The 18,470-nt window shown below is 47.7% G+C and overlaps 1 protein-coding gene across 2 annotated transcripts in view; it reads right to left on the bottom strand.

Annotated features, from left to right (window-relative positions):
• The window catches only part of hspa12b (heat shock protein 12B), a 45,144-nt gene that overhangs the window by 7,798 nt on the left and 18,876 nt on the right, over positions 1-18,470 (bottom strand). For both annotated transcript variants that reach the window (XM_031791727.1, XM_031791728.1), the window contains 2 exons: positions 16,362-16,545; positions 1,517-1,603 (listed from right to left, as the gene is read on the bottom strand). In XM_031791727.1, the coding sequence (XP_031647587.1) occupies positions 1,517-1,603; positions 16,362-16,545 (271 nt within the window). The remainder of the gene's footprint in view (positions 1-1,516; positions 1,604-16,361; positions 16,546-18,470) is intronic.

Here is an 18,470-nt window from a genome sequence, read left to right as displayed (position 1 = left end):
ATAAGGCTGGACCTCTGTGTTTATTGCTATAGAGTGAGGGAGAAAGGGAGGAAAGAGAGGAGGGACAGAAAGGGAGGAGGAAATAGGGAGGAAAGAGAGGGAGGAAAGAGAGGAGGAAAGAGAGGAGGAAAGAGAGGGAGGAAAGAGAGGGAGGAAAGAGAGGAGGAAAGAGAGGAGGAAAGAGAGGGGAGGAAAGAGAGGGGAGGGAAAGAGAGGAGGAAAAGAGGGAAGAAAGAGTGGGAGGAAAGAGAGGGGAGGAAAGAGAGGGGAGGAAAGAGAAGAGGAAAAGAGGGAAGAAAGAGAGGAGGAAAAGAGAGCGGAAGAAAGAGAGGAGGAAAAGAGAGCGGAGGAAAGAGAGGAGGAAAAGAGAGGGGAGGAAAGAGAGGGGAGGAAAGAGAGGGGAGGAAAAGAGGGAAGAAAGAGTGGGAGGAAAGAGTGGGAGGAAAGAGTGGGAGGAAAGAGAGGAGGAAAGAGGGGAGGAAAGAGAGGAGGAAAGAGAGGGGAGGAAAGAGGGGAGGAAAGAGAGGGGAGGGAAAGAGAGGAGGAAAAGAGGGAAGAAAGAGTGGGAGGAAAGAGAGGGGAGGAAAGAGAGGGGAGGGAAAGAGAGGACGAAAAGAGGGAAGAAAGAGTGGGAGGAAAGAGAGGGAGGAAAGAGAGGGGAGGAAAGAGAAGAGGAAAAGAGGGAAGAAAGAGAGGAGGAAAAGAGAGCGGAAGAAAGAGAGGAGGAAAAGAGAGCGGAGGAAAGAGAGGAGGAAAAGAGAGGGGAGGAAAGAGAGGAGGAAAGAGAGGAGGAAAGAGGGGAGGAAAGAGAGGGGAGGAAAGAGGGGAGGAAAGAGAGGGGAGGGAAAGAGAGGAGGAAAAGAGGGAAGAAAGAGTGGGAGGAAAGAGAGGGGAGGAAAGAGAGGAGGAAAGAGAGGGGAGGAAAGAGGGGAGGAAAGAGAGGAGGAAAGAGAGGAGGAAAAGAGAGAGGAGGAAAGAGTGGGGGGAAAGAGAGGAGAGGAAAGAGAGGGGAGGGAAAGAGAGGAGGAAAAGAGGGAAGAAAGAGTGGGAGGAAAGAGTGGGAGGAAAGAGTGGGAGGAAAGAGAGGGGAGGAAAGAGAAGATTTGGTGAAAAGGGTGAGTAATTCAGTAGGAATTGGGAGGAGAGAAAGGAAGAGGGGGGAGAGAGAGTTTATTTACAGTAGAGTTGTAGAGGAGAGTCTCAGGGGCCAAACCCTTCCTGGCCATGGTGTGTGTGCCATGGTGTGTGCCTGTGCTTGCAGGAGTGTGTGTGTCAGGAAGGGAGGGAGGGTAGTAGGGGTCAGAGAGGGCGCGTGGCTCTCCAGACCCCTGTCATGGCTCAGTGAGAAGAGAGATGGGGTGAGGGACCGGTTTACGGATTTTTTTGGCGCATTGGGGAGTTGAAGAGTTGATTATTTTGACCCTGGACCTCAAAGCCTTTCTCACTGTCTACCCTCTTATATCCGTTTGTGTTCTGTCTATCTGACTGTGTGCACGCTAGTATGTGTGTGACTAACCAGTCTGCATCTCTGACCAGAGTTCTCCAGTCCCTCTCTCCACCAGGAAAGTTCTGCTGTGTCTCGCTTTCCTCAGCTGCTCACGTGCTGCAACACACACACACACACACACACACACACACACACACACACACACACACACACACACACACACACACACACACACACACACACACACACACACACACACACACACACACACACACACACACACACACACACACAAGATACAGACAACATTTTAACAACCATACAATAACATTCAAACAAACAACCCACAACATACAAAAAAACAGACGACGTGAAAATAAAAAACCTCTCAACCCACAGTTAGAACAGACACAGAGTACATGTTAATGTAACGTACCCAACCCACAGTTAGAACAGACACAGAGTACATGTTAATGTAACGTACCCAACCCACAGTTAGAACAGACACAGAGTACATGTTAATGTAACGTACCCAACCCACAGTTAGAACAGACACAGAGTACATGTTAATGTAACGTACCCAACCCACAGTTAGAACAGACACAGAGTACATGTTAATGTAACGTACCCAACCCACAGTTAGAACAGACACAGAGTACATGTTAATGTAACGTACCCAACCCACAGTTAGAACAGACACAGAGTACATGTTAATGTAACGTACCCAACCCACAGTTAGAACAGACACAGAGTACATGTTAATGTAACGCAACCAACCCACAACATTAAACCATGGTAGATACTTGAACACATTTATGCCATTTAGCAGACACTCTTACCCAGAGCGACTTACAGGAGCAATTAGGGTAAGTGCCTTGCTCAAGGGTACATCAACATATATATATATATATATATTTTTTAACCTAGTTAGCTCAGTGATTCAAACCAGTGACCTTTCGGTTACTGGCCCAATGCTCTTAAACTAGGCTACACCCCAAGCCAATACATTCAAACTTTAGTGAGGGGGGCCCTGGAACCGACCCAATACAATAAAATTTTAGTGAGGGGGGCCCTGGAACCGACCCAATACAATAAATTTTAGTGAGGGGGGCCCTGGAACCGACCCAATACAATCAAATTTTAGTGAGGGGGGCCCTGGAACCGACCCAATACAATCAAATTTTAGTGAGGGGGGCCCTGGAACCGACCCAATACATTCAAACTTTAGTGAGGGGGCCCTGGAACCGACCCAATACAATCAAATTTTAGTGAGGGGGGCCCTGGAAACCGACCCAATACAATCAAACTTTAGTGAGGGGGGCCCTAGAACCGACCCAATACAATCAAATTTTAGTGGGGGGGGCCCTGGAACCGACCCAATACAATCAAATTTTAGTGAGGGGGCCCTGGAACCGACCCAATACAATCAAATTTTAGTGAGGGGGCCCTGGAACCGACCCAATACAATCAAACTTTAGTGAGGGGGGCCCTGGAACCAACCCAATACAGTACATTCAAACTTTAGTGAGGGGGCCCTGGAACCGACCCAATACATTCAAACTTTAGTGAGGAGGGCCCTGGAACCAACTCAATACAGTACATTCAAACTTTAGTGAGGGGGCCCTGGAACCGACCCAATACAATAAAATTTTAGTGAGGGGGGCCCTGGAACCGACCCAATACATTCAAACTTTAGTGAGGGGGCCCTGGAACCAACCCAATACAATCAAACTTTAGTGAGGGGGGCCCTGGAACCAACCCAATACAGTACATTCAAACTTTAGTGAGGGGGGCCCTGGAACCAACCCAATACAGTACATTCAAACTTTAGTGAGGGGGCCCTGGAACCAACCCAATACAGTACATTCAAACTTTAGTGAGGGGGGCCCTGGAACCGACCCAATACATTCAAACTTTAGTGAGGAGGGCCCTGGAACCAACCCAATACAGTACATTCAAACTTTAGTGAGGGGGGCCCTGGAACCGACCCAATACAATCAAATGTTAGTGAGGGGGGCCCTGGAACCGACCCAATACAATCAAATGTTAGTGAGGGGGGGCCCTGGAACCGACCCAATACATTCAAACTTTAGTGAGGGGGCCCTGGAACCAACCCAATACGGTACATTCAAACTTTAGTGAGGGGGGCCCTGGAACCGACCCAACCCACTACATTCAAACTTTAGTGAGGGGGGCCCTGGAACCGACCCAATACAGTACATTCACACTTTAGTGAGGGGGGCCCTGGAACCGACCCAATACAGTACATTCAAACTTTAGTGAGGGGGCCCTGGAACCGACCCAATACATTCAAACTTTGGTGAGGAGGGCCCTGGAACCAACCCAATACAATCAAATGTTAGTGAGGGGGGCCCTGGAACCGACCCAATACATTCAAACTTTAGTGAGGAGGGCCCTGGAACCAACCCAATACAATCAAATGTTAGTGAGGGGGGCCCTGGAACCGACCCAATACATTCAAACTTTAGTGAGGGGGGCCCTGGAACCAACCCAATACATTCAAACTTTAGTGAGGGGGCCCTGGAACCAACCCAATACAGTACATTCAAACTTTAGTGAGGGGGGCCCTGGAACCGACCCAACCCACTACATTCAAACTTTAGTGAGGGGGGCCCTGGAAACCGACCCAATACATTCAAACTTTAGTGAGGGGGCCCTGGAACCGACCCAACCCCACTACATTCAAACTTTAGTGAGGGGGCCCTGGAACCGACCCAACCCACTACATTCAAACTTTAGTGAGGGGGCCCTGGAACCGACCCAACCCACTACATTCAAACTTTAGTGAGGGGGCCCTGGAACCGACCCAACCCACTACATTCAAACTTTAGTGAGGGGGCCCTGGAACCGACCCAATACATTCAAACTTTAGTGAGGGGGGCCCTGGAACCAACCCAATACATTCAAACTTTAGTGAGGGGGGCCCTGGAACCAACCCAATAAATTCAAACTTTAGTGAGGGGGCCCTGGAACCAACCCAATACATTCAAACTTTAGTGAGGGGGGCCCTGGAACCGACCCAATACATTCAAACTTTAGTGAGGGGGGCCCTGGAACCAACCCAATAAATTCAAACTTTAGTGAGGGGGCCCTGGAACCAACCCAATACATTCAAACTTTAGTGAGGGGGGCCCTGGAACCGACCCAATACAGTACATTCAAACTTTAGTGAGGGGGCCCTGGAACCGACCCAATACATTCAAACTTTAGTGAGGGGGCCCTGGAACCGACCCAATACATTCAAACTTTAGTGAGGGGGGCCCTGGAACCGACCCACTACAATCAAGTAAATGGCTTCAACCACTGAAAACAACAGAGTAAAGACTTGCACTGCAGCCAAGAAAGAATGGAGAGAGATAGTAGAGAGATAGAGAGTTAAAATAGCAGAGATTTGCTCTTAAAATGGGCTTTAACCTCTAAGCATCTTGGGTTTTTACAACGTACCCGAATGTGGTTAGTGTTCGGTGATGTGTTTATATTAGCTGAGGACATTGTGCTTTAACCCTGGTCAACCTTGGTCTAAACAACAATCACAGTACCCTTGTTGTAGGTATAGTCTCTGTTGTAGATTTAGTCTCTGTTTTAGATTTAGTCCTCTGTTGTAGATTTAGTCTCTGTTGTAGATTTAGTCTCTGTTGTAGATACAGTCTCTGTTGTGATACAATCTATGTTGTAGATATTGTCTATGTTGTAGATACAGTCCCTGTTGTAGATATAGTCTATGTTGTAGATATAGTCTATGTTGTAGATACAGTCCCTGTTGTAGATACAGTCCCTGTTGTATGAGATACAGTTTATGTTGTAGATATAGTCTCTGTTGTAGATACAGTTTATGTTGTAGATATAGTCCCTGTTGTAGATACAGTCTCTGTTGTAGATCATCTCTGGTGTCTATTTTGGGAAAATGACAAGGCCCTGTATTGTATCTTTGACATCTGGGATTTAGAAATGAGACCCACATTGGGGATATGGTGTGTGGTGTGGTGTGTGTGTGTGTGTGTGTGTGTGTGTGTGTGTGTGTGTGGTGTGGGGGTGTGGAGGGGGAGGGGGGCCATTTGAACCCCGGCCCATACCTTTCATATGGTAATGACTCTGAACAGAATAACATAACCAGGGACCACTGAAAAAACTGTGTGTTCATGCGTGCTTGTGTGTTTTTATAAGGGGTCTGGAAGTCATTTACAGTCAAAGGAGAGAGAGAGAGGAGAGAGAAGAGAGAAAGAGAGAGAGAGAGAGAGAGAGAGAGAGAGAGAGAGAGAGAGAGAGAGAGAGAGAGAGAGAGAGAGAGAGAGAGAGAGAGAGAGAGAGAGAGAGAGAGAGAGAGAGAGAGAGAGAGAGAGAGAAAGATACAGAGAGAGAAAGATACAGAGAGAGAGAGAGAAAGATACAGAGAGAGAGAGAGAAAAAAGATACAGAGAGAGAGAGAGAAAAAAGATAACAGAGAGAGAGAGAGGAAAAAGATACAGAGAGAGAGAGAGGAAAAAGATACAGAGAGAGAGAGAGGAAAAAGATACAGAGAGAGAGAGAGGAAAAAGATACAGAGAGAGAGAGAAAGATACAGAGAGAGAGAGAGAGAGAAAGATACAGAGAGAGAGAGAGAGAGAGAGAGAGAGAAAGATACAGAGAGAGAGAGAGAGAGAAAGATACAGAGAGAGAGAGAAAGATACAGAGAGAGAGAGAGAGAGAGAAAGATACAGAGAGAGAGAGAGAGAGAGAGAGAGAGAGAGAGAGAAAAGATACAGAGAGAGAGAAAAGATACAGAGAGAGAGAGAAAGATACAGAGAGAGAGAGAAAGATACAGAGAGAGAGAGAGAGAAAAAAGATACAGAGAGAGAGAGAGAGAAAAAAGATACAGAGAGAGAGAGAGGAAAAAGATACAGAGAGAGAGAGAGGAAAAAGATACAGAGAGAGAGAGAGGAAAAAGATACAGAGAGAGAGAGAGGAAAAAGATACAGAGAGAGAGAGAGGAAAAAGATACAGAGAGAGAGAGAAAGATACAGAGAGAGAGAGAGAGAAGATACCGAGAGAGAGAGAGAGAGAGAGAGAAGAGAAAGATACAGAGAGAGAGAGAGAGAGAAAGATACAGAGAGAGAGAGAGAGAGAGAAAGATACAGATAGAGAGAGAGATGAGAAGAAAATACAGAGAGAGAGAGAGAGAGAAATATGGATACAGACCGAGAGAGAGGATATAGATAGATACAGAGAGAGAGAGAAGAGAAGATAAGAGAGAGAGAGAGAGAAAGATACAGAGAGAGAGAGAGAGAAAAAAGATACAGAGAGAGAGAGAGAGAGAGAAAAGATACAGATAGGAGAGGAGAGAAAAATACTACAGAGAGAGATAGAGAGGAAAAAGATACAAAGAAGAGAGAGAGGAAAAATATCAGAGAGAGAGAGAGAAGAGAGAAAGATACAGAGAGAGAGAGGAGAGAAGAAAAGCATACAGAGAGAGAGAGGTAGAGAGAAACGATACAGATGAGGAGCCGAGAGAGAGAGAAGATATCAGAGAGAGAGAGAGAGAGGAAAGATACAGAGAGAGAGAAAGGATACAGAGAGAGGGAGCGAGAAAAAAGATACATGTAGAGAGAGAGAGAGAAACATGATACAGAGAGATGAAAAAAGATACAGAGGAGAGAGAGAGGAGAAAAAAAGATACCAGAGAGAGAGAGGAAAAAAGATACAGAGAGAGAGAGAGGAAGAAAAGATACAGAGAGGTAAGAGATGAGGAGAGACGGGCCGAGAGAGAGCACAGAACAGAGAGATAGAAGAGAGAGAGAGGAAAGATATACCAGAGAGAGAGCGGACGAGAAAGACTACAAGAGAGAGGAGAAGAAGAGAGAAAGATACAGAGAGAGAGAGGGAAAGAGAAAAGATACAGAGAGAGAGAGAGAGACAAAAAGAGATACAGAAGAGAGAGAGAGCGGAGAGAGAGAAAAAAGATACAGAGAGAGAAAAAAGATACAGAGAGAGAGAGAGAGAAAAAAGATACAGAGAGAGAGAGAGAGAGAAAAAAGATACAGAGAGAGAGAGGGGTAGTGAGCTCAGAGTTCTTCTGCAAAAATATATAATTTCAGTTGGAACAATCTCTAGATAATTGTATTATATAAAGCTTAATAAATAAGGCTACCAAGCTGCTAGGACAGAACTGACCTTGCTCTAACTTGTGTGACGTGAGAGGTGTGAAAATTCTTGGGCCTAACAATGGCTGTAGAGTTTCACAGCCCCCCCCCCAAAAAAATACAGAGACCTTTGAAGCCCTCATGGCTTATCCCTGTAGAGAGGTCATTACAATACATCACCCCTTGGATATTAAAAACAACACTGCACGGAATAAGTACCAAAAAAAAAAGCTCCTGGACAATCCAGAGACACTATTTGCTGACTGCTACAAAGACAGGAACGTAAGCAACTTCTTTGGCATGGTGCTATATTAACCAGACCATCCCCTGGCAAGACACAGTGCTATATTAACCAGACCATCCCCTGACATGGTGCTATATTAACCAGACCATCCCCTGGCATGGTGCTATATTAACCAGAACAAACCCACAAAACAGACCAGCACAAGGGCCCAGCAGGTAAGGGTGATTGAAAAAGCTTCTTCCACTTTCCCCAATGCACAAATGGTTATCTCCACCCGGCTACCATGAAAATACTTTCACTCTGCCACCATACAGTGGGTGAATGCAAGCATTTCGCAAGACTGTGCCCCAAAAACTAATGTCTACCTGGCCCACCACTCCACCCTGGACTTGAACAGCCTTTTACGACCAGGTCCACCTCTACAAGGCAGCAATCCCCACTTTTGCCAGGACCCTAAAGGAGGTCACCCTGAAACGTTGCCCCAGCACCTCACACAGAGCAACGGACACCCGGCCCAGACAAGAGAGACACCCTCCCAGACCAGAGAGACACCCTCCCAGACCAGAGACACCCGCCCAGACCAGAGAGACAACCTCTCAGACCAGAGACAACCTCCCAGACCAGAGAGACACCCGGCCCAGACAAGAGAGACCCTCCCAGACCAGAGAGACACAAGAGCAGCTCCTCCCAGCTGCCCATTGCACTGAGGCTAGGTAACACGGTCACCACCGATAAATCCATGATTATCGAAAACTTCAACAAGCATTTCTCAACAGCTGGCCGTGCCTTCCGCCTGGCTACTCCAACCTCGGCCAACAGCTCTGCCCCCCCCACAGCTACTCGCCCAAGCCTCTCCAGGTTCTCCTTTACCCAAATCCAGATAGCAGATGTTCTGAAAGAGCTGCAAAACCTGGACCCGTACAAATCAGCTGGGCTTGACAATCTGGACCCTCTATTTCTGAAACTATCCGCCGCCATTGTCGCAACCCCTATTACCAGCCTGTTCAACCTCTCTTTCATATCGTCTGAGATCCCCAAGGATTGGAAAGCTGCCGCAGTCATCCCCCTCTTCAAAGGGGGAGACACCCTGGACCCAAACTGTTACAGACCTATATCCATCCTGCCCTGCCTATCTAAGGTCTTCGAAAGCCAAGTCAACAAACAGGTCACTGACCATCTCGAATCCCACCGTACCTTCTCCGCTGTGCAATCTGGTTTCCGAGCCGGTCACGGGTGCACCTCAGCCATGCTCAAGGTACTAAACGATATCATAACCGCCATCGATAAATGACAGTACTGTGCAGCCGTCTTCATCGACCTTGCCAAGGCTTTCGACTCTGTCAATCACCATATTCTTATCGGCAGACTCGGTTTTTCGGATGACTGCCTTGCCTGGTTCACCAATTACTTTGCAGACAGAGTTCAGTGTGTCAAATCGGAGGGCATGCTGTCCAGTCCTCTGGCAGTCTCTATGGGGGTGCCACAGGGTTCACTCCTCGGGCCGACTCTTTTCTCTGTGTATATCAATGATGTTGCTCTTGCTGCGGGCGATTCCCTGATCCACCTCTACGCAGATGACACCATTCTATATACTTTCGGCCCGTCTTTGGACACTGTGCTATCTAACCTCCAAACGAGCTTCAATGCCATACAGCACTCCTTCCGTGGCCTCCAACTGCTCTTAAACGCTAGTAAAACCAAATGCATGCTTTTCAACCGTTCGCTGCCTGCACCCGCACGCCTGACCAGCATCACCACCCTGGATGGTTCCGATCTTGAATATGTGGACATCTATAAGTACCTAGGTGTCTGGCTAGACTGTAAACTCTCCTTCCAGACTCATATCAAACATCTCCAATCGAAAATCAAATCAAGAGTCGGCTTTCTATTCCGCAACAAAGCCTCCTTCACTCACGCCGCCAAACTTACCCTAGTAAAACTGACTATCCTACCGATCCTCGACTTTTGCGATGTCATCTACAAAATTGCTTCCAACATTCTACTCAGCAAACTGGATGCAGTTTATCACAGTGCCATCCGTTTTGTCACTAAAGCACCTTATACCACCCACCACTGCGACTTGTATGCTCTAGTCGGCTGGCCCTCGCTACATATTCGTCGCCAGACCCACTGGCTCCAGGTCATCTACAAGTCCATGCTAGGTAAAGCTCCGCCTTACCTCAGTTCACTGGTCACGATGGCAACACCCATCCGTAGCACACGCTCCAGCAGGTGCATCTCACTGATCATCCCTAAAGCCAACACCTCATTTGGCCGCCTTTCCTTCCAGTTCTCTGCTGCCTGTGACTGGAACGAATTTCAAAAATCGCTGAAGTTGGAGACTTTTATCTCCCTCACCAACTTCAAACATCAGCTATCTGAGCAGCTAACCGATCGCTGCAGCTGTACATAGTCTATCGGTAAATAGCCCACCCATTTTTACCTACCTCATCCCCATACTGTTTTTATTCATTTACTTTTCTGCTCTTTTGCACACCAATATCTCTACCTGTACACGACCATCTGATCATTCATCACTCCAGTGTTAATCTGCAAAATTGTAATTATTCGCCTACCTCCTCATGCCTTTTGCACACAATGTATATAGACTCCCCTTTTTTTTCTACTGTGTTATTGACTTGTTAATTGTTTACTCCATGTGTAACTCTGTGTTGTCTGTTCACACTGCTTTGCTTTATCTTGGCCAGGTCGCAGTTGCAAATGAGAACTTGTTCTCAACTAGCTTACCTGGTTAAATAAAGGTGTTCTCAACTAGCCTACCTGGTTAAATAAAGGTGTTCTCAACCAGCCTACCTGGTTAAATAAAGGTGTTCTCAACTAGCCTACCTGGTTAAATAAAGGTGTTCTCAACTAGCCTACCTGGTTAAATAAAGGTGTTCTCAACTAGCCTACCTGGTTAAATAAAGGTGTTCTCAACTAGCCTACCTGGTTAAATAAAGGTGTTCTCAACTAGCTGACCTGGTTAAATAAAGGTGTTCTCAACTAGCCTACCTGGTTAAATAAAGGTGTTCTCAACCAGCCTACCTGGTTAAATAAAGGTGTTCTCAACTAGCCTACCTGGTTAAATAAAGGTGTTCTCAACTAGCCTACCTGGTTAAATAAAGGTGTTCTCAACTAGCCTACCTGGTTAAATAAAGGTGTTCTCAACTAGCCTACCTGGTTAAATAAAGGTGTTCTCAACTAGCCTACCTGGTTAAATAAAGGTGTTCTCAACTAGCCTACCTGGTTAAATAAAGGTGTTCTCAACTAGCCTACCTGGTTAAATAAAGGTGTTCTCAACTAGCCTACCTGGTTAAATAAAGGTAGAAATGCCAGAACTGGACAAGAACCTGACACCCTCAGCACACAGGGGGACAAACACCTACCTGAAGGTGACAGCATTCTCTCCCCCCATTTGCCTCCCTAGACACAACTACGATAACATAACCAACAAAAACGTGTCACAACTCCTGCAACATAGTCAATGGTAGGCTTTGAGGGGTCTCCTATGGTAGGCACACCTATAGCTAATTTCTTGGCAGTAGTACTGTAGACTACTTTATCAACAAAAAAAATCTAACCACTTCGGGGAAATTGGAAAACAAACAACAACACAAACAGTTATCTATCCAAAACGGAGATGTATGGATAGACTACTTCTCTATAACAAAAGAACAAAAGAACAAACAGCAACAACATGCTGTTTGGGCGGCAGGTAGCCTAGTGGTTAGAGTGGAGTGGCGGCAGGGTAGCCTAGTGGTTAGAGTGGAGTGGCGGCAGGGTAGCCTAGTGGTTAGAGTGGAGTGGCGGCAGGGTAGCCTAGTGGTTAGAGTGGAGTGGCGGCAGGGTAGCCTAGTGGTTAGAGTGGAGTGGCGGCAGGGTAGCCTAGTGGTTAGAGTGGAGTGGCGGCAGGGTAGCCTAGTGGTTAGAGTGTAGAGGCGGCAGGGTAGCCTAGTGGTTAGAGTGGAGTGGCGGCAGGGTAGCCTAGTGGTTAGAGTGGAGTGGCGGCAGGGTAGCCTAGTGGTTAGAGTGGAGTGGCGGCAGGGTAGCCTAGTGGTTAGAGTGGAGTGGCGGCAGGGTAGCCTAGTGGTTAGAGTGGAGTGGCGGCAGGGTAGCCTAGTGGTTAGAGTGGAGTGGCGGCAGGGTAGCCTAGTGGTTAGAGTGTAGAGGCGGCAGGGTAGCCTAGTGGTTAGAGTAGAGTGGCGGCAGGGAAGCCTAGTGGTTAGAGTGGAGTGGCGGCAGGGTAGCCTAGTGGTTAGAGTGGAGTGGCGGCAGGGTAGCCTAGTGGTTAGAGTGGAGTGGCGGCAGGGTAGCCTAGTGGTTAGAGTGGAGTGGCGGCAGGGTAGCCTAGTGGTTAGAGTGTAGAGGCGGCAGGGTAGCCTAGTGGTTAGAGTGTAGGGGCGGCAGGGTAGCCTAGTGGTTAGAGCGTTGGACTAGTAACCGAAAGGTTGCAAGTTCAAATCCCCGAGCTGACAAGGTACAAATCTGTCATTCTGTCCCTGAACAGGCAGTTAACCCACTGTTCCTAGGCCGTCATTGAAAATAAGAATTTGTTCTTAACTGGCTTGCCTAGTAAAATAAAGGTAAAATAAAAAACATGATCAAATACAAATCTTAGAATCAACTATTAAAGACTACCAGAACCCACTGGATTCTCCAGCTACACTGAATGAACTCCAGTCGTGGCCAAATGCTTTGAGAATGACATATTCATTTCCACTTCTGGTGCTTCTGTCCCCAACCAAGGAGGGCCTACAGCAGCACCTAGATCTGTCCCCAATCAAGGAGGGCCTACAGCAGCACCTAGATCTGTCCCCAACCAAGGAGGGCCTACAGCAGCACCTAGATCTGTCCCCAACCAAGGAGGGCCTACAGCAGCACCTAGATCTGTCCCCAACCAAGGAGGGCCTACAGCAGCACCTAGATCTGTCCCCAACCAAGGAGGGCCGACAGCAGCACCTAGATCTGTCCCCAACCAAGGAGGGCCTACAGCAGCACCTAGATCTGTCCCCAACCAAGGAGGGCCTACAGCAGCACCTAGATCTGTCCCCAACCAAGGAGGGCCTACAGCAGCACCTAGATCTGTCCCCAACCAAGGAGGGCCTACAGCAGCACCTAGATCTGTCCCCAACCAAGGAGGGCCTACAGCAGCACCTAGATCTGTCCCCAACCAAGGAGGGCCTACAGCAGCACCTAGATCTGTCCCCAACCAAGGAGGGCCTACAGCAGCACCTAGATCTGTCCCCAACCAAGGAGGGCCTACAGCAGCACCTAGATCTGTCCCCAACCAAGGAGGGCCTACAGCAGCACCTAGATCTGTCCCCAACCAAGGAGGGCCTACAGCAGCACCTAGATCTGTCCCCAACCAAGGAGGGCCTACAGCAGCACCTAGATCTGTCCCCAACCAAGGAGGGCCTACAGCAGCACCTAGATCTGTCCCCAACCAAGGAGGGCCTACAGCAGCACCTAGATCTGTCCCCAACCAAGGAGGGCCTACAGCAGCACCTAGATCTGTCCCCAACCAAGGAGGGCCTACAGCAGCACCTAGATCTGTCCCCAACCAAGGAGGGCCTACAGCAGCACCTAGATCTGTCCCCAACCAAGGAGGGCCTACAGCAGCACCTAGATCTGTCCCCAACCAAGGAGGGCCGACAGCAGCACCTAGATCTGTCCCCAACCAAGGAGGGCCGACAGCAGCACCTACATCTTCTGCACAGATTCTGTGGGCCCAGACCTGGGCCCTGACAGTAAATCTCAGTAAAACAAAAATAATGGTGTTCCAAAAATGGTCCAGTTGCCAGGACCACGTATACAAATTCCATCTAGACACCATTGCCCTAGAGCACACAAAAAACTATACATACCTCAGCCTAAATATCCGTGCCACATGTAACTTCCACAAAGCTGTAAACGATCTGAGAGGCAAAGCAAGATGGGCCTTCTATGCCATCAAAAGGAACATAAAAATCAACATACCAATTAGGATCTGGCTAAAAATACTTGAATCAGTTATAGAACCCATTGCCCTTTATAGTTGTGAGGTCTGGGGTCTGGGGTCGCTCACCAACCAAGACTTCACAAAATGGGACAAACACCAAATTGAGACTCTGCATACAGAATTCTGCAAAAATATCCTCCGTGTACAACGTAAAACACCAAATAATGCATGCAGAGCAGAACTAGGCCGACACCCGCTTACGATCAAAATCTAGAAAAAAGCTGTTAAATCTAAAAGGAAGTGATTCCCAAACCATGCATAACAAAGCCATTATCTACAGAGAGATGAACCTGGAGAAGAGTCCCCTAAGCAAGCACAATTAGACCCAACCAAATCATGAGAAAACAAGAAGATAATAACTTGACACGTTGGAAGGAATTCACACAAAACAGAGCAAACTAGAATGCTATTTCTGACCCAAACTTAAGGAAAGCTTTGACTATGTACAGACTCAGTGAGCATAGCCTTGCTATTGAGAAAGGCCGCCGTAGGCAGACCTTGCGCTCAAGAGAAGACCGGCTATGTGCTCACTGCCCACAAAATGAGGTGGAAACTGAACTGCACTTCCTAACCTCCTGCCCAATGTATGACCATAGAGACACATATTTCCCTCAGATTACACAGACCCACAAAGAATTTGAAAACAAATCCAATTTTGATAAACTCCCATATCTACTGGGTGAAATACCACAGTGTGCCATCACAGCAGCAATATTTGTGACCTTGTTGCCACAAGAAAAGGGCAACCAGTGAAGAACAAACACCATTGTAAATACAACCCATATTTATGTTTATTTATTTTCCCGTTTGTATTTGCACATCATTACAACATTGTATAAAGACATAATAGGACATTTACAATGTCTTTATTCTTTTGGAACTTTCTTGAGTGTAAAGTTATTGTCAATTTTTTATTTCACTTTTGTTTATTGTCTATTTTTCTTGCTTTGGCAATGTAAATATATATATTCCATGCCAATAAAGCCCTTAAATTGAAATTGAATTGAGAGAGAGAGAGAGACATTGTAAATAAGAATTTGTTTTCACTAGCTAACAGCTTCTAAGGCTGTCTTACAACATAAGCACAAAGAGATGAGGAAATGGGAGGAAACAGAGGAGGAAACGGGAGGAAACAGAGGAGGAAACGGGGGGAAACAGAGGAGGAAACAGAGGAGGAAATGGGAGGAAAGAGAGGAGGAAATGGGAGGAAAGAGGAGGAAAGGGAGGAGGAAAGAGAGGAGGAAACGGGAGGAAACAGAGGAGGAAACGGAAGGAAAGAGATGAGGAAACGGGAGCAAACAGGGGAGGAAAGAGAGGAGGAAAGAGAGGAGGAAAGAGAGGAGGAAACGGGAGGAAACAGGATGAAACAGAGGAGGAAACAGAGAAGGAAAGAGAGGAGGAAACGGGAGGAAAGAGAGGAGGAAACGGGAGGAAAGAGAGGAGGAAACGGGAGGAAAGAGATGAGGAAACGGGAGGAAAGAGAGGAGGACACGGGAGGAAACAGAGGAGGAAAGAGAGGAGGAAACGGGAGGAAACAGAGGAGGAAACGGAAGGAAAGAGATGAGGAAACGGGAGGAAAGAGAGGAGGAAAGAGAGGAGGAAACGGGAGGAAACAGAGGAGGAAACGGGAGGAAAGAGAGGAGGAAACGGGAGGAAACAGAGGAGGAAACGGAAGGAAAGAGATGAGGAAACGAGAGCAAACAGAGGAGGAAAGAGAGGAGGAAAGAGAGGAGGAAACGTGAGGAAACAGAGGAGGAAACGGGAGGAAAGAGAGGAGGAAAGAGGAGGAAATGGGAGGAAACAGAGGAGGAAAGAGAGGAGGAAACGGGAGGAAGAGATGAGGAAACGGGAGGAAAGAGATGAGGAAACGGGAGGAAAGAGAGGAGGAAACGGGAGGAAAGAGAGGAGGAAACGGGAGGAAAGAGAGGGGGAAACGGGAGGAAAGAAACATACAAATGATGATGTTTAAAAGGGCAATCTGCAGTTCAAACAACAACAAAGAGGAGTCCCTGCCAATGTATTGGTAAACAGCTGAGGGATCGGGCTGGAGGAATGTAACCACTCTCAATTTCATAGACAGAGCTACGGACGCAAGGACCGACCATTCATGACATCAACATGATAGTTTTAACCATGATTTGAGGCCGTTACAGTGTTTGAGAAAGAAAGAGATGAGAGAAAGCTAACGGGACAGTGTGGGTGAGATCATGGGCTCACAGCATCTTGTTCCAATTACAATATCCTGTGTGTGTGGGTGGGTGTATGTCCATTCACACAAAATACACACACATAATTCTGCACTTCTGTAGCAGCACACACACAGGCAAACAGTCATTCAAGGCAAAGCCAGATACATTACACTCTCTCTCTCGCTCTCTCTCTCTCTCTCTCTCTCTTTCCTTCTGTCTCTCTCTCTCTCTCTCTCTCTCTCTCTCTCTCTCTCTCTCTCTCTCTCTCTCTTTCCTTCTGTCTCTCTCTCTCTCTCTCTCTCTCTTTCCTTCTGTCTCTCTCTCTCTCTCTCTCTCTCTCTCTCACCTTGTCTGAAGCTGGAGTCAAAAGGGCGGGACCCGTCGCTCTCCAAGCTGAGACCATTGGTCATTGGCCGGAGGCTCAGGTCAATCACCTGGTGTAGGCGGAGCTTGCGACAGTAGATGGAAGCTGCTTCAGGTTCGAGAGCTATCAGGAGCTGTTCTGGAGTGTCAGGAGATACCAGACCAGCCTAGAGAGAGTCAGAGGGAGGTTTAATCTAAATATAAGGTTTTAGAGAGAGACAGAGAGAGGTTCTAAGCCTCAGACAAGATCAGCCTGAATAGTGGGGGTTAGAGGGGGTATGCATAGAGGGGGTTAGAGGGGCTATGTATAGTGGGGGTTAGGGAAGGTATGTATAGTGGGGGTTAGAGTATGCACATTGTGGGTTAGAGGGGGTATGCATAGTGGGGGTTGGAGAGGGTATGCACAGTGGGGGTTAGAGAGGGTATGTATAGTTAGAGGGGTGATGGAGTAAGACAGCTGCTGAACCTAAACATTTTAGGATTAGATAAACAGAGATAGACCGTGTGTGATTTATGGATTCAAATAAAGTTGTTTCAATATAAATAATTGTTGGGTTTTTGGCAAAAGTGACTGAGGTAAAGTGACTGAGGTAAAGTGACTGAGGTAAAGTGACTGAGGTAAAGTGACTGAGGTAAAGTGACTGAGGTAAAGTGACTGAGGTAAAGTGACTGAGGTAAAGTGACTGAGGTAAAGTGACTGAGGTAAAGTGACTGAGGTAAAGTGACTGAGGTAAAGTGACTGAGGTAAAGTGACTGAGGTAAAGTGACTGAGGTAAAGTGACTGAGGTAAAGTGACTGAGGTAAAGTGACTGAGGTAAAGTGACTGAGGTAAAGTGACTGAGGTAAGTGACTGAGGTAAAGTGACTGAGGTAAAGTGACTGAGGTAAAGTGACTGAGGTAAAGTGGCTGAGGTAAAGTGACTGAGGTAAAGTGACTGAGGTAAAGTGACTGAGGTAAAGTGACTGAGGTAAAGTGACTGAGGTAAGTGACTGAGGTAAAGTGACTGAGGTAAAGTGACTGAGGTAAAGTGACTGAGGTAAAGTGACTGAGGTAAAGTGAGGCTTTGGTAAATGGAGCAGGAGTCAAATTGTAGGGGGATTTGAGTAAGAGATTAGAGGGGGGTTGTCCTGACAGAGCTGGACTGGGGTTGTAGAGGGTGAGCAGATGGGTTGTCCTGACAGAGCTGGACTGGGGTTGGTAGAGGGTGAGCAGATGGGTTGTCCTGACAGAGCTGGACTGGGGTTGTAGAGGGTGAGCAGATGGGTTGTCCTGACAGAGCTGGACTGGGGTTGTAGAGGGTGAGCAGATGGGTTGTCCTGACAGAGCTGGACTGGGGTTGTAGAGGGTGAGCAGATTGGTTGTCCTGACAGAGCTGGATGGGGGTTGGAGAGGAGAGCAGATGGGTTGTCCTGACAGAGCTGGATGGGGGTTGGAGAGGAGAGCAGATGGGTTGTCCTGACAGAGCTGGACTGGGGTTGTAGAGGGTGAGCAGATGGGTTGTCCTGACAGAGCTGGACTGAGAGGAGAGGGGTTGTCCTGACAGAGCTGGACTGAGAGGAGAGGGGTTGTCCTGACAGAGCTGGACTGAGAGGAGAGGGGTTGTCCTGACAGAGCTGAACTGAGAGGAGAGGGGTTGTCCTGACAGAGCTGGACTGAGAGGAGAGGGGTTGTCCTGACAGAGCTGGACTGAGAGGAGAGGAATTGTCCTGACAGAGCTGGACTGAGAGGAGAGGGGTTGTCCTGACAGAGCTGGACTGAGAGGAGAGGGGTTGTCCTGACAGAGCTGGACTGAGAGGAGAGGGGTTGTCCTGACAGAGCTGAACTGAGAGGAGAGGGGTTGTCCTAACAGAGCTGGACTGAGAGGAGAGGGGTTGTCCTGACAGAGCTGGACTGAGAGGAGAGGGGTTGTCCTGACAGAGCTGAACTGAGAGGAGAGGGGTTGTCCTGACAGAGCTGAACTAAGAGGAGAGGGGTTGTCCTGACAGAGCTGGACTGAGAGGAGAGGGGTTGTCCTGACAGAGCTGAACTGAGAGGAGAGGGGTTGTCCTGACAGAGCTGAACTGAGAGGAGAGGGGTTGTCCTGACAGAGCTG

This window comes from Oncorhynchus kisutch, linkage group LG16 (genome assembly GCF_002021735.2).
Source record: "Oncorhynchus kisutch isolate 150728-3 linkage group LG16, Okis_V2, whole genome shotgun sequence".
Classification (NCBI taxonomy): domain Eukaryota; kingdom Metazoa; phylum Chordata; class Actinopteri; order Salmoniformes; family Salmonidae; genus Oncorhynchus; species Oncorhynchus kisutch.
This window is presented reverse-complemented; position numbering and strand designations above follow the sequence as displayed.